Source organism: Chrysochloris asiatica, unplaced genomic scaffold (assembly GCF_000296735.1).
Source record: "Chrysochloris asiatica unplaced genomic scaffold, ChrAsi1.0 scaffold00120, whole genome shotgun sequence".
NCBI classification, from domain to species: domain Eukaryota; kingdom Metazoa; phylum Chordata; class Mammalia; order Afrosoricida; family Chrysochloridae; genus Chrysochloris; species Chrysochloris asiatica.
The window spans coordinates 6777581-6794590 of record NW_006408638.1 but is presented as its reverse complement, the minus strand read 5'-3'; the positions used below and the strand labels follow the sequence as shown (position 1 = coordinate 6794590).

Sequence of the window (17010 nt, the reverse complement as noted above, 5' to 3'; positions counted from 1 at the left end):
GATAGTCTTATGCCATTCTTTAAAAAAAGGAAACTGTTCCTTTTAACTTTACACCCACCCCACACCCCAAATCATAAAACACATCATTTAATTGTCTTGGTCATGAACATTTCCAAGATGAGATTTTATATTTCGCTCCCATAGCTTCTGGTTATCAGAAAACCCATGCTTTCCTTTGTTGAAGGAGTTTGGTCCTGCTGATGTTGGTGTATCCCTGTGACAGAAAGAAGTTTTAAAATGTTAAACAAAGCCGTTGGGGTTATGTTTTAAATCATTCAAAATACTCATATATTCTTGTTTAGCACCAATTACAAACACAGACTGAAGTCCCTACATAATTTTTTTTTTTTAATTGCAGATTCAGTATGGAAGATAAAACTAGGTTTAATAAACACTGAAGGTAGATTCTAATGCACAGCTAAGGTTGAGAACCACTTAAGATTATTAAGCTCTGGGTTACAACCTGTTAACAAGGTCAAACTACCATCAATTTGGTAGTTTGCCATCAATATTGAGAAAAAAAAAGCACGAAGATATATCACAATAAAAGGATCACTGTCATTTTATGAACTTTGGTTTCAATTTTATCTATTTAAATAGCATAGTGGCTAGGAGTCAGGCTGCTAACCTCAAGGTCAGTAGTTCAAAACTACCAGCGGTTCCGTGGGAGAAAGATGAAGCTTTCTGCTCCCATAAAGATTTACAGTCTTGGAAATGATATGCAGGTCGCTGAGTTGGAACCTCCTCCATTGCACACCACCACCACCACCACCATAATGGGTATTTAGATTATGTTACAATGCCAGATGCATTTCTCATTTTAGTTCCCAGTAGAAAAGAATGGAAAAAAGGCAACCCACTTCATGTTCCCAATTGAGTCATAGAACTGAAAGTCTTATAAGACTGCCTTATTTAGTATTTGGCATCTAAATTACCGAGGGAAAAAGAGCGTACATATATAATCAAGGTTAAATGAAGACAATGATATCCTAAGTGAAGAAACTGAAGGTCGTTTATTTCTCTTTTATACCAAAAGAAAATTTACATAATTTTAAATAAAAAACATTGATTGGTGCTGCAGGATAAGCAATACACTGCGAACCACAAGGTCTATGGTTCAAACCCACCAGCTGCTCCTCACAACCCTATACAGGATCGTTATGAGTTTGAACTGATTTGATGGCACTTAACATTTATTTGAAAATCACAGATTACATGTGTCAAAAAGAAACAGCTATAGGTTATTATTTATTCTATACACTCAATTTTTTTTAACCTGAAGAAAAAAATAAGATTACTATAACACATAAAGGAGCCCTGGATAAACAATGGGTTGCTAACCACAAGGTCAGCAGTTTGAACCCGCCAGCTGTGTCGCAGAAGACTACTTTTAATAAAGATTTACAGTCTTGGAAATCCTATATAGGGTGGCTATGAGTCTAAATCAACTCAATGGCAATGGGTTTGGTGGTATTTTGTTTAGTTTTGTTTTTATAAATAACTCATAAGTCACAAAACATTATACTATTATTACACTATTATTCTTTTTCATGAAGATTTTATGAGTCTACATCTTTCAAATCTTAGTTAACCATCTAGCATATAGTAAGTTGTTGTTAAGTATTGCCAAGTTGGTTCACACTCAGAAACTATACAGAGTTTCTGGGGCTTTAAAATTTTTTTGGAGAGCAGAAAGCCTCATCTTTCTCCCATGGAGTGGATAGTGGGCTTGAACTACCAACCTTGTGGTTCGCAGGCCAGTGCTTATTCTATGGAGCCACCATGATATAGAAAGTTATGAAACTATTTTGCCAAAATACTTGAGAAAATGCTAAGCACTAAAAGATTATGTGTAATTTATTCTTGCTCTTAATTCACCCATATAATTTTCTGTAATATTAAAGTTGTGAAATGTTACATATAATACCTTCCAATATTTTTCATCCTCATTTTCGCTTCTGGAGGCATTTCCTCTGGTTCACTCTGGAGAAAGGAATAACAACTAGTTCAGATGATGGCATACACCTGATTATTAAGAACACTACATTTTATAGTTAAGTCTTTTAGAATTTTTAATACTGAAAATTCTGGTAAAGAGAGAAAATTAATTTTAACCACATTTAAAAAAGAAAATTGCTTAAAAAACCCTTGATATTCTTGAAGTAAAGTCATTTATTAATAGACTGAATTCCTAGAGGAAAATGTGCTACAACATTGTTAAATGCACTATTATCTAAAATTCTAATAATTTCTATGAGACAGATATGATTATCACTCATTCCCAATTTGCAAAAAAAAAAAACCACCCAAACCCAAACAAGGTAATTAATTTATCCAAAGTCATAAAGCTAGTAATAACAGTCTGAAGTAAATGCATAGTCTCTCAACCACATTACTATATAACTTACTCTCAAAAATACCTACACTTTACTAGACAGACAGCTTGAAGAGTCATTCCTTACTACTTTTCCCTACTTACAGTGTTAAAAACAGGGTATACATCAATTTCCTTTCAGACATATTTTTATGTACAAATACTGCTGTTGAGCTAAATGTATGTTTTTAAAGTGTCCTAAAAATCAACATAAAGGGACTTCTGGATCAAAACTAGCATTATAGGTAACAGATAAACAATACTCTATTTAAAGCAAGGACCCATGAGTCTAAATAGATATAAATAAAGTGTAAATTTTAAAGATCTCAGGGAAAATAATTCCTTACAGTAAAAGTCAATTATTAAACTTTGAAGGAATGAAGAATTAGAAAATTACTATTTTCTGCTAACCTCAAGGTCGATGGTTCAAATACACCAGCTATTCCACAGGAAAGGATGATGCTGCTCAGTCTCAGAAACCCTTATGCATATAAGCCTTTATATATAGGTTTTCTGTGAGCTGGAATCGACTGGATGGCAGTGGATTTTGGTTTAGAATCATCAACGGTAAGTGAATACTTGAGGATTAATGAACTATATACATATTCTCAAAGTATACCCCAATAGCATACATTTTAATTTTGAAAGATAAAAAATAGAGAAACTGGGCAGATAACCAAATGATCCAAGCTAACACTGCCAGTAATGGGCCAAAATGACAGCACAGGCTCTCTGATATGATACACTGAGAATCTGGTATCAGTTTTGGGGTATTCCTATCCAATGTTAGAAATGTGAGTCTAATGATGAGGAAACACGAAGAACCCTACACTAAGTGCAGTTTTACAACACAGGCCTATATTCCTCAAAAATTTTACTTACATGAAATAATAGAAAGACTTAAGAATTGTTCCAGATTAGACTAAAGACATACAATTGAAAACATATTAAAAATATTTAAAAAGCAGTTATTTAACTAAATGGGCACCCTGTTTACCAATATATTTTAGGCTCAGAATATATCCAATATTAATTACTTAACTTTGTTTTGTAAAACAATGAAAAGCAGATGAAGATTTTAATTGCACAGATTTTTTTTTTCTTTATTTATGAGATAGTTTATTCTTTGGAGTCACTGCATGATGCTAACAGTTAATGTACTCAGCTACTAACTGAAAGGTTGGAGGTTTGAGTTTAACCAGGCACTGTAAGATAAGCACTGGTCAGTAGTTAAAACCAGTCAGCTGCTCCCTGGAAACCCAGTATGGGTTGCTATGACTCAGAACCAACTAGACAGCACATAACAACAGGGACTACTCAAAAAAAGACTTGGTGACTTACTTCCAAAAAAATTAGCCACTGAAAATGTTATTTAGTATAGTTCTACTCTGACACAGATGGGGTCGCCCTGAGTCAGAATCAATCCCATGGCAGGCGGGATTTAGTTTATCCTTTACTTATATTAACATACTACAGCTCTGGTAGCGTAGTGGTTACGAATCGGGCTGTGAACCTTAAGGTCAGCGGTTCGAAACTACCAGCTGCTCCGCGGGAGAAAGATCAGGCTTTCTACTCCCGTAAAGATTTACACCCTCGGAAACCCTGTACAGGGTCGCTATGGGTCGAAACCGACTCGACGGCACTTAACAACACAACAACACAGCAGAAAGAAATGTTATCTGAACCTATCTAAAGCGCCTTAAAAAAAAAAAAGAGACCAGAGGACCAAAATTTTAATTCAGCATCAGTATGCATTACCATACTTAAAATACTTATTAATGAAGATCAAAGATTATAGCCTTCAGTATACACTGCATCTCAATGTAAAGAAAACAAAAATCCTCACCACTAGACCAATAAATAACATCAAGATAAATGGAGAAAAGACTGAAGTTGTCAAAGACTTCATTTTTCTTGGATCAGCCATCAACACTCATGGAAACAGCAGTTAAGAAATCAAATGACATATTGCATTAGGCAAACCTGATGCATAAGACCTTTTTAAAGTGCTGAAGAGCAAAGATGTCAGCTTGAGGTCTAAGGTGCTCCTGACCCAAGCCATGATATTTTCAATAACCTCATATGCATGTGAAAGCTGGACAGTAAATAAGGAAGACTGTAGAAGAATTGATGCTTTTGAGTTATGGTTTAGGACAATACTGAAGGTATCATGGGCTGCCAAAAGAACCAACAGATCTGTGTTGGAAGAAGTGCAGCCAGAGTGCTCCTTGGAGGCCAGGATGACCAAACTTCGTCTCTCATACGTCACACATATTGTCAGGAAGGACCAGTTGCTGGAGAAAGATATCATATTTGGTAAGGTGGAGGGTCAGAGAAAAAGAGTAAGATCCCCAGTGAGATGGATTGGCAAAGTGGCAGCATCAACAGGGTCAAGCGTGGCAACAATTGTGAGGTTGGCTCAGGACTGGGCAGTGTTTTGTTCTGTTGTGCACAGGGTCACTGTGAGTCGGTACCAACTCGATGGCACTTAACAACAACAACATGCATTAGCACATATTTATGCACTTTAATTCTTAGTTTCTCCATTTGCCAAAAGTTTCACATCACAATAGTTTCTCACACACTCCTATAGATCACTAGTTACCTGAAGAAATAGTTCAAAAATCTATGCCCTCTAGATTGAACCTTCAATTTACAATTGAGAAACTATGGCTCCAAAAATGTGAAAAGATGTACTTAAAAGCTTTCTACTGTTTAGTAACTAGCAAAGCGACATCTGGCCAAGAATCTAGGTCTTTCAATTCCCAGTTTAGTGTTTTGCTCATGCTACTCCATCTAGTTACCTGGTCTCTCCTCTTCTTTAAACTTCCACATCAAATCATGTACTTTTGATTTTATATCTCATACATTTTATGTGTCAAGTTTCTGCTATAATAGGCTGAATTTCTATATAACATATTTGTGCTATTTTTGTAACTTTATGTGTCTTGAAAATAGAAAGCACTCAAATGTACATAATGAGTAAAAATCCAAAGGAGAATAGTGTGGTAACTATACTAATTCTTTAATTCTTTACTTATTGATCTTGGCTCCAACCATTACATACTTATCTTTGTCCAGGACACCTCTACAAGAGTTCTACATAAAAAACTCAGTATTTATTACTTGTCACCTGTTGGTTCACCAAATCTTTAAGTGTTGGTATGTAACTCTTACATATGCTTCTTAAATCACTTCAGTCCCACAGGTTTGTATAATTCTTATCCATATTAGTTTTGGAAACAATTACTCATGTAACCTGTAACACTTAGCTGTTATACACTAGGGGTCATAATGGGAGTTAGGTTCCAAAGTAAAAAATCCTAGTGTAAAAATCAGTCAAAATTATCCTTTAAAATTCCATATAAGGACCCTAGGACCATCACGGGAGAAGAGCACAGGCAGAATGCAGGACCCTATCCAGATAAGCAGGACACCAGAGATGGAGAAAGAGATGAAGACATGGAGAGAAGGAGCAGCTGAGGACTCTGGACTCATGGAAAGAGAGGGACTAGGTGGTGGTGGCCAGGAGGCAGGCTTGCAGAACGTGCCCTTTGGTTGTTTAAATGATTACATATTCCTGAGTATTTTTGTGTTTGTCTCCACCCCTGCAACCTCCTCCCCACCAAAAAACAAACAAACCCAGAGGGAATGGAAGCAAGTACTGTTGAATGATGATGCACGGAGACTGTAATCACTGCAATGAAACAATGGTGTAAAGCCAATGTCCTCCCATGTAAATTATCATTTAGTTCAAAAAAGAAAAAAAAAAAAAATCCATATAAGCATGGTAGGATAGGGATACCATAAGAAACAGGAGAGTACTGTGACTGAGAAAGCAGCAGATGAGCATTTCATACTTGCTCTTATACACATTTATTGAGTAGAACTGCAGAAATTCCTGCTCTATTTAAATTGTTATTCCTCTCTGGAGTATAGGAAACAAGTATTAACAGTTTGCTTGCTTCCCCTAAGTTAATATACAATTATCACTGAAAATCCTAACTATACAAATTATTAAAGGCTTGCTAATTCTTAGTTTTTTAATTCATCATATATATCCGAGGACAGTATGTCATATCATTAGCATTTACTGATTTGGTTCTTAAGCTTCATGACTCAAAAGTCAATAAGGAAAATTGATATAAAAATATTTTTGTAGGTGTCAGAAAAAAACTGTTTAAAACTGCAAAACAGAAAACTAACTACTATCATTAAAGTAACCCACAATTTGTCACTGACACTTCCTTTAAAAAATTGGTTCAAACAAAATAAGATATCAACTTACATCTTCATCTTCATTAAAAGCTGCTGCTACTGAAAGGGTTTTTGGAGCAAGAGTTGGAACTGTTTCTTTAGGCTTCTACAGAAGAAACACAATTTTAAAAATACCACGTGAGTAACATTTGTACAGGCTTAACTCAGGATATAAATGATCTTAAAAAATTTAACCATTATCTTTTCACAGTAACATAAATTTTCTGGTTTCCCAGTGCATATAAGAGTTCTTCTTACATTACACTGTAGTCTATTAAAGGATACCTGGTAGCAAAGTGAGTTCAGCATTGGACTACTAACTGAAGGTTGGCAATTTGAACTCACCAGCTGCTCTGCATGAGAAAGATGAGGCAGTCTTCTTCCACGAAGATTTACAACTTCCATAAAGATTTACAACTAAGGAGCAGTTCTACTCTGTCCTACAGAGTCACAGTAAGTAAGAACTGACTCAGTATCAATGAGTTTAGTTTTGGTTTGGTAGTCTATTAAGTGTGCAATAAAATTACAAAACAGATGAAAATACTGAAAGAATTGCCAAAATGTGACAGAGACTTAAAGTGAGTACAAGCTGTTGGAAAAACAGTGCTAACAGATATGCTTGATACAGTGTTGCTATACACCTTCAACTTGTTTAAACAAAAAAAAAAAAAAAAGAAGAAGAAAGAAAAGGCACTATCTGTAAAGTGCAATAAAACGGGTTGCCTATACAGTACTTTGGACAAATTCATTCTTTTGGAAATGTGGGTTATCAGTGCATAGGTTTTAATATTCTAGTTATATGTCTCATTTTCTCCCCTGCTTTGAAAAGTTTTCTACTTTGTGAGTAAAATCTCTGACTTGCTGAGTCAAGTTAATCATCCTATCTTCTACATCACAAACATTTATTTTTAAATAAAAATGTTACCTTGGAGATTATACACAATAACTCAAGAAACACTCTTTGTTGAAAGATGTCATATATTTGACATCATATGTACAACTAACATACAAATAAGCGTTTGTTGGTTGATAAACTAGGTTTTCATGATATAACCTAAACAAGCAGCCAACCATTTTTTAGGTCCTATACCTCACTACGGAGTCCTGGTGTGGCACTGTGGGTTAACGCGCCAGATTGCAAATCCTTCTGAACTACAAGCTCGATGGTTCAAGCTCACCAGTCGCTCCTTGGAAACCCTATGCAGGGTTGCTATGGGTTGGAACCGACTCGACGGCATTTCACAACACAACAACATACCTCAATCCCCTCAAGAGTACAGTTACACTGAAATTTATTTTAAAGAGTTTTGTTTTCAAAAGAATAAAAAGTCTTACTATTTTTTCCCCAAATGTAACAATCTCTTATAAATTGATAGCAATTACTAAATCATGCCAATGTTTTAGAATAAGTAGGGGCATGTGATTTAAAAGTATAAGTTCAGGCACAGTAAAATCTATTTTCAAGGGAACCATCTATATTAGAAGTGAATTTAAGAATTCACATTTAATACATCATTAAAAATACTTATTTATGCAGTCAGGTGTATGTAACAAAAAAAAGCAAGTAACACAAAAATCAGCTTGAATAGGGCAGTATGAAGTGACTAAGCTTCAGGTCTGTTGTTCAAATTAAAATTAAGGGGGTAAAAAAGAACACAGCATATTGTAGGGCTCTGAGGAATGGTAGCTCTTTTAAAAAAGTAGATGGAAATAGATGATGATGGTTGAACCCCATGATGTTAAGTGCTGTCAGATCAGCCCCAAGGTTTTAAATCTTTGAAGGAACAGAAAGACTCATCTTTCTCCTATGAAATGGCTGGCAGGCTTAAACCAGGGTCCTGTAGTTCGCAGTCCAGTGCTTATCATATAAAGTCACTGTGTTTGAACATGTACTGAATTGTACATGTAAAAAGTATTAAAAAACAATTGTTACATATATATTTACCACAATTAAAAAACAAAATAAAGCCAACAACCTCAAAGAATTATTCAAACACACTAACTCTGACTAGAAGCGATCCAGGTGGCTTTTTTAAGGATCTCTGAATAAATATTGAATATAGAAATAAAATTGTATGGTAGCTGAGCACTAATTTTCACAAAACAGATATGAATTAAGCAACCCCAAAGCAATTTTAGGATTTTTCTCCATATACAAACATAATCATTTTCTAAATTAAATAGCAATGTACTATTTAAATAACCTACAAAGATCTACATGGTTAAACAATATGAAATTGTCATTTTTGTAGGTCAAAACAACTACGCATAATTTCATGTGGTGTTCCAACTAATATTTTCATCAGGTCTATAGCTTCCATGGAGTCCTGGTGTGGCACTGTAGGATAAGCACTGGACTGGTAACTACAAAGTTAGTGGTTCAACCTACCAGCTGCTCCTCGGAAACAACATAGGGTTGCTATGAGTTGGAACCGACTCCATAGCATTTAATAACAGAGCTTCCATGGTTAATAATTTAAGTATCAATTAGAGGTCTACATATTTTAAAAAGGGATCAAAAGTTAATATCCAAAGAACTATTGTCATAGAGTATTATTAATCAATGTCCATTATAACTTTAAGGCAATCAGGGAAGCTCATCTTATCAAGCAAAACTTTACTAGCAATTTTTTGAGATAAAAATAACTGATTTCTAGAGATACTATCTTTTACTATAATTGGCATTGAAAGAAAAAACATTTTCTTTCAACGTCAACTGAAATTCTCTCGGAAACAGTTTTCCGAGGTTTTGCTCTACTTAGAAAAATTCTAAGTTATGTAGCTATCACCTTATATTCCCTATGATAGTCATTACTTTTAATATTCCAGATCTTTCTTGAACACAGTAATTAATCATTTTTTGAATACTTGCATGTAAAGCTCATGCATCAAAGATTACTTCTAAAGCAATGTTTAACTTCTTATACTTAATTTACCATAATCTAAATAGATTTCCAAAACAAAATCTTATGCTATAAACACATTTAAAATAACAACTCACACTTGATCCAAGTTTGATGGATATGGCTGATGCTTTCTTTGTCATCTGACTACCTATGGCAAATCCAAACTTGGAGATCTTTGTAGGCTTTGTTGGGAAGTCTTCAGCTTCTTCTTCAGCTGATCGCTTCTCGGCGCTGCGACTGGAACTTTCCCCTCCATTACTGGAAGAAACAGTCTTAGTTTTCACAGGTTTTTCTGCTTCTTCTTCAGGTCCTGGTGAAGTCGAAACAACTTACCAAGATGAGCTATTTTTACTGAGCAGATTGATGGGAGCAGCAACCTCAAAAAGCATCGTTATAAGGAAGATACCTCAGCAGTTGTCACCTACTGACCCAACAGTCTCTTCCACTGTTTGTTAGAGTATACAGCAGGAACTGAGATTGTGTGGCAGTAGAAGAGGCTCCCATGAATTAACTAGCATAAAATAACAGAGCAATTTGAAATTATAAACATGGTGTTCACACAAAGTCAAGACCCTTCAACTAAGTACTATTATATAATAGACTAATTATTTGTGGAACTTTGCTTTGTAGAAGTTAAGGTCTATATATTCTGCACAAACCAGTCTGTGGACAATTAGTGACATCGTAACATATTTGGACAATAAATCTTAATATTCTACCATAATATACCACTAATTATACAAAGTACCTAGTTAGAAACACGCCTGCACTACAATGTTAATACAGTATTGAGTAATTTTCTGAAGTGCTGTTTTCCTCATGCATATCTCACAAAATCTTAAGAATTGAAAAGGAATTTAAGGGGACTTCAAGGTTATTTTCCTGAATTAAGTTTGGCTATTACCTGTTTTACCTTTAAGATCAATTAACTATCATACATAGGTATATACAATATTCTGAGAGAGAAAGAGCTAACTGTAATTTAAAACAATTAGAAGGCATACATTTTCAAAAAAGGTTTGAAATGGAAGCTATCTTTTGCTTCTTTTTGTAATAGGTCAATGATTAATTTGCATTTTGAGTATCTTAGGTTCTTTACACAAGAAGGCTATTTAAGAACAATTTATTTGCAGCTAAGACGAGAAAACTGGCTGACAATTACAAAATTTTCTTTCCCCAGTTACATAAACCCTGCAGACTGCATCTTGCTATTCTAGATGAACAGCCACTTTATGAAGAAGATGCTCTAAGGGATGGTCCCGACAACAGTTGAGAAAACAAGGCAAAAAGCCAGGACTGAGGGCTGGGTTACGGGAACCAAACACAAATAGGAGCAATAGATTATCAATATAATTTTGGAATGATGGGGGCTCTGGATTTATAAGCACTTTGAGCTGAACATTTGATTTTATTTAGAGGGAAAATGAAAGGAATTTTTTACTACCATTGGACACAGGGTGAAAGTTATAATGCCAGTGCAGGGGACGAAAACAGCATAAGGTTCTGGGATTGTCCCAGGAGGCAGAGTGCACTGGTATGATTGCTTGAGGTGTTACTCACATATTTAGATATGAACTAAGAAAAGCACCAAAAGAATGTAAGATTGGTCTGCCACACAATAGCTGAAATACAGAATTTAATTTCTTTAAAAGACAGTATTATGTAACATAATTTTCAAAGTCTAAGTTTTTAACTAAAAGCATCTACACTAAATTTTATTCTGCATTCCATTTAGTTTTAGTCAAGTATGATATTTTATAGTAAAACTCAAATAATAATTGCTTTTCTGTATCTTGACACGGATAAAATTGCAAACTTATGGGCTCTACATATAGAGATATACAGAAATAGAAAACTCACTGGCTTTACATATAAAGGCACAAATTTTGTGCAAAGACAACTATGCAAAACATCAATACAAAATAGCATTAAAAAAAACTAGATTTCAGTGGAAATGTTTAACTGTGACCCAAGGACTATAATTAGGTTTTTCATTCCTTCTTAAACCTATCATTTTTCTTAATTTTGTGTCTTCCTGAGACCTGGAAAATAATTCTGTAACAGAGAATTTGGGAACATCAACGTATAAGTATGAAAAAAAAAAAGTAAAATATAATTCTTACTATAATAATACATGAAACAAAGTACTTTATGGCCCATCCCATTAGGAAATGGGAAATAGAAAAGATATCCATGGAGGGCTGCTCCAAAAAAGTTGGGAGAACTATTCATTACTTGGTCAACTGCAGCAGGTCAATTTAATTCACACCTGAGTTCTTAATGTCTGAAAAGTCAAACTACAAAGACTATTCACTTCACAGACACACACCTAAGATTAAACAACCATGTCTATTAAGTCATTTCCAAATCCAGAAGTTTATTTCTGGACATAACAAATCACTGCTTGGCCTTGCCCACACTTAAGTTTTTAGTTTTTGCTTTTTAAAGTAAATTGTAAAAACTCTATCAGTGTCTTGAGATAAGATTTACTTCACAATGTAAAGGGGTAGAGGGGGGAAGTAGTGAAGGAAGGTGAGTAAACTATTAGTCTTGAAAAGCAAAATGTGTCATCTGGAGTAATTTTCTCTTTTAACAATTATGTAGCAAAATAGACAAAGCATTTAGGAAATAAAACAAATGAATTAAGCAATGGACTAAGGTGGGGAAATATGGCAGTCAAAAATTTCTACAATTCTCTATATAAACCATTAAAAAATTATTTCAACCTAATATTAGCTTTGAAATATATTATTAAATATCAATATTAATTTCTAAGTATTGTTTTCCTTTAAACAGTACATATATTACTTTTGTGTTAGGGGCTTTTAATCAGGGACTGCTATTTTCAGTCTTTATTAACATGTTTTGTATTTCAGGATTGTGGAAAACAAAATTTTGGTTGACCACAAATTAGTACTATAAAAACTTAAGTTATATGAATAATTACTTTAAAGAAGGAATAAATACATACTCCGTTTTGAAAAAAACACAAGTAAATCATAATTTAAATTGTATAAAATTACTAGATCCTTTGTCATGGAATACTTTTTAGCAAAAGAGACTGCATCTAGTTTCTACTTATTCTGAGCCCACAAAACATGCAGTTCAATTAATGTGAAATCAAATTACACATTGTACTATTATCGTGTTTGGTTCTTTTTATGCTTAATAGCTGGGGAAAAGAGATAGACATCATATCCAAACAAAGTTGCTCACTCTAAAAATACTACCTAAAAAGAAAGCTTAAGTTCCTAAGGATACCTTTCATAACCCATTTTGCATTCTGGTTACTGCCTCAATTAAAAAAAAGGGACTGGGGTGCAGCTTTAAGTGAGAACATATTTAAAACTCCCCTAGTGCCTGGCACAATGAATGTAAGCTTTTCTTAATAATGTCAGTTCCTAGCATAACTGTGGGTTAGTGGGCAGGACTGCAAAGTCAGTTTGACCTGCAAGGTCGAAGGTGCAAGCTCACCACCTGCTCCTTGGAAACCCTAAACAGGGTCGCTATGGGTCAGAACAAACCCGAAGGCACTTAACAACAACAACAAAGCATAACCTAACATGGCTTGAGATGGTAATACTTTAATAACAGTAGTTCTTCTCTAAAATTTCTATTATTTCAAGAAGCAACAAAAATTTAAACAAAAGAGGAGGGGAAAAAATCTACCTATAGCCTAGTTCCTCCTCTTTAAAGTAAAGCAAGTAGTTCAAGTAGTTTCCCTCATTAACATAATAATGTCAAGTATGGAAGTAATTTACTCATAAAATACCAATAGTGCCAATGTACTGAAATGGTCAATTGAAATTAAAATTCAGAACATCATTTAAGTAAATCCTTAAGACACACTTGATACTATTTTCAAAACAGTGACTTCTTGCCACAGAGCTAACAACTTATTAATGCTCAAGTTATGAAATGTTTTAACTATGAGTTCTCTGTTCAATTTCATTTGAATATTCTGACATTTTAAAATGGTTTATATGCAATAGTACTGATTCCTTGTAAAGAGAAGCACACCCAAGGCAAATTATGTAGCAGTTTAGTATTACTGACAACGAGATCATTTTCTGATAATGTTCCTCCTCTATCCCCCACAAAACAGCCTATAATGGAAACCTCAAGAGGCAGATTAAGGATTCACACTACATAGCTAATATTTCCTGACAGTGGTGGATAAATTACACATTGTAATTATGCTGACACTTAAAGATGTATTTTGGCAGCACGTTAAACACATCTCTGCCATACTTAGTCAAGACAGTTAGAAAGATCCTAAAATTAAGTCACATAGTATTCTTTAAACTGCAGATCTGTTTGTGGTTTTTCTCTCCTCAAAGTATTTCTAATTTTTAATGTAATTATACTCGACAATTACCAGGTTTCTCACGCTATTTTACCACATTTTTTAAAGAGGAATTTTGAGGTCCAAAGTAACTGAACCTTTTATTTACTTTCGTTCAATACTTTTGTTTACAAGTTAATTCATATTCAACATCATGTTAGCAGGACCTAACAAGCCTCCATATGCTATTAATTTTCTGTACTTTCTCCTATTAAATGTTTTCAAGAACAAGACTTGGGGGGCTCAGGATGGCACAAACCTAAAAACCTTATGCTTGGACGTGTTACTTTCGTTCTTTCAATGAGGGACTAGAGATTACATTTTTCTTTTTCTTTACGTATAAGACCTTAACCGGGAAGGGGACGGGGAGGGTGATCGAATAAAGATCGTTCCAATCTGAGTTTTCTCTACCTCGTAACAAAATACAGTTAGGGTCACATTAGCCTAAGTATCTGGCAAGTGGTCAGTTGGCAAAATACAGCCTAAGAAAAGACAGATAGATAAAGGCAATCCGAGACCCCATAGCTTGAACGAGTGGACCGGGTCGTGGGCTTCCCCTTTCCCTACAAGGTCCGGGCCCATCCAATTTAAGAGCTTGAAAATAAAAAAAGCTTGGGTCGTCAGCTTCCTGCGCGAATAGGGAGCAACAAGCGTTAAGCAACTCCTAGGTATGAGACCGACACCATCGGAAACTCGGCCTGGGGCCAGTTTCCTAGGCCACCGCTCAGTGACTCGTGCGGGGTGTGTTTTGTGTGATGTGCTTCTCTGGGGTGGCGGTAGCGGCTACTGCCCCGCCATATAGAGTCCCACCTCGAAATTGGGCTCCCTTCTTGGGCCCATTTCCCCTCTCCTCAAAAGTGAGACGCCCACTGGGGCCAGGAGGTGACATACCGGGGCTGGCTCTCTCCCAGCCAGGAGGCGATGTGGGCCCGGTTCCCATAGGCCGCACCGGGCGTGCCTGGGGCTCATATGCGCCCAGTTTTTTGGTGGGGTGAGCACCAGGCCCGCCCATCACACTCCCCCCACCCCGGGGCGGTCAAAGAATGGACTGGAACATTCCCCGCAGCCCGCGACGCTGGGGTTGTGTTCACCTCCGGCGGCTCCAGCTCGTTGTGGATTCTCCGGTTTTTCCTCTCCCGCCTTCCCGTCCGCCATTTTCCCCGCCGCGGTCTCTCCTGCAGCCACGCCAAGGACGTCACGGCCCCGCCTAGCAATCATCGAGTTTCACAGCCAACCCACGAGGCGGAAGCCTAGAGCGGCCCTGGAGCGTGAAAAGAGCTCCAGTAGACAACGGTTGTGGATGTGATGTCATTGACGACGCTCCTCCGATCGGAGAGTTTGCAGTGTTGCACGATAGCTGTAGAGGACAAAGTAGGTAGAGGGAGATAGAATTTTTTTCATGGTGTGTCCAAAGACGTGAAGGGAGGTGGGAGTATCAAGCACCACCCTGTAAATTTTCCTTGTTGGAGAATCTGGGAAGGTCCCTGAAACTCCGGGTGTGGGTGCACTTGTAAGTGGCTGAGTCTTTCATTGAGCCTTGCTGAAACACGCTTGCGTACTTTTACATAAAGAGCGCCTTCTACATTCAAAACGCCATTCATACACACGTTTAATCGCACCAAATCCACTGCCAGAAGTCGATTCCAACTTATATGGACCATATAAAACCGATTAGCACTATTCCATAGGGTTTCCTAGACTGTTATCTTTAAGAAGTTGATTGTTTCATGTTTCTCCTGAAAAACAGCCAAATGTTTAACTCACGGCGCCATCAGGGTCCTGTGGAATTTGTTACCCTCTGAGAGTTGAGGGCACACAGCAGAATGGTAGGACCACTTTTTCTACATGCAGCAATTAACGTATCACGTTGAGAGAAGGAATAGAGATTTTGAAATGAAGTAGTTTCTGCCAGTCTTAAAAATCTTTATTAGAAATATTCTCAACTTGGAAATACAAAGATGAATCTGAAAATATAAAAAAGATCAACAGTTCCTGTCTATGGATGGGAAAAGTGCAGGGGTTTTTTTTGTTTTGTTTTGTTTTTCGTTAACATATAGATTGGGAAATTTTTCATCCTTGTAATATAAACTATTGAAAACATGGCAGATTCTTATATTTCCTAATAGAGGATGAGGAAAACCGTTATTTTTATGCACTGGATGTATTTGAAATGGCCTGTCTTTGTAATTCCAAGGGTGATTTTTAAACTTAATACTCTTTAGAATTCGTGTTGTTGAATGAAATAAACTGTTCTTTTCTACTTTTAAAAAAAGTGTTTAATGGATCCCCAGGATTTGTAGCATGATATTCACGAGTAATATTGGATCCCATCATGTCTTTATTGTTGTTGTTGTTAGATGTCATCGAGTCAGTACCCACTCATAGCCCCCTTATGCACAGCAGAACGAAACACTGCCCGATCCTGGGCCAACCTCACTATTTTTTATTTTTATATTTTTAAGGTCTTTATTGTGGATTGAGTGAAAGTTTACAGGGCATATCATCAGTTTTACATTCAACAAATCATATACTTTGTTTCATTGCAATGATTATAATCCCCTCGTACCATCAATTAACAGTATTTCTCTCTATCCACTTTAGCTTTTTAAAAAACAAACAAACAAAAAAACCACTCAGGCATATATCATAGTTTACATCTCCAAAGGACACATTCTGCAAGTCTGCTCCTGGCCACCAGCTCTTAGTCCCTCTCTTCTTAGTCCATGAATCTAGAGTCCTCAGCCATTCCCCCTCGCCATGCCCCCATCTCTGGTGCTGCTGTTTCCCTGGATAAGGTCCCCCCGCATTCTGCTTGTGCATTTCTCTCCTAATGGTCCTAGGTTCCTCTGTTTCTGGACTGTAAGATTAACCACTCCACTGTTTTTGTTACAAAACTTCTACCTTTATAATTGTGACAGTGGCGATTACTCATGATAACAGTTATTCACTATTGAATCTTAGGACTCTTATCCCCATCTCTTTTCACCAGACCCATCTAGACAAGATGACAGCTATTCAGTGGGGACTCTTTCTTTCCCCCCATACTCTTAAACTAAACTCCCTCTTGAAACCCTGTAAGCTAGTCACTTCGTGCCTTTATTGTCCCCTCATTTTAGGTAGCCAATGTC

At 36.3% G+C, this 17010-nt stretch overlaps 1 protein-coding gene across 1 annotated transcript; it reads right to left on the bottom strand.

Moving 5' to 3' along the window:
- On the bottom strand, positions 1-15044 carry LOC102833301 (PEST proteolytic signal-containing nuclear protein-like). The gene is made up of 5 exons (XM_006868619.1): positions 14974-15044; positions 9633-9847; positions 6663-6737; positions 1928-1983; positions 1-214 (listed from the first exon to the last, which is right to left on the bottom strand). The coding sequence occupies exons 1-5, from the start codon at positions 15035-15037 to the stop codon at positions 88-90; spliced, it is 537 nt and encodes a 178-aa protein (XP_006868681.1). The 5' UTR covers positions 15038-15044; the 3' UTR covers positions 1-87.
- Positions 15045-17010: the final 1966 nt, after the last annotated feature.

What these genes read in the sequence shown, in the direction of transcription:
- LOC102833301 (XM_006868619.1), bottom strand. Translation starts at nt 15,037, where the DNA reads ATGGCGGACGGGAAGGCGGGAGAGGAAAAACCGGAGAATCCACAACGA. An exon ending in CCATCAAACTTGGATCAAGT is followed by an intron (nt 6,738 to 9,632) that starts GTGAGTTGTTAT and finishes TTTCTTCTGTAG; the next exon opens with AAGCCTAAAGAAACAGTTCC. An exon ending in AGGATGAAAAATATTGGAAG is followed by an intron (nt 215 to 1,927) that starts GTATTATATGTA and finishes TTTCTGTCACAG; the next exon opens with GGATACACCAACATCAGCAG.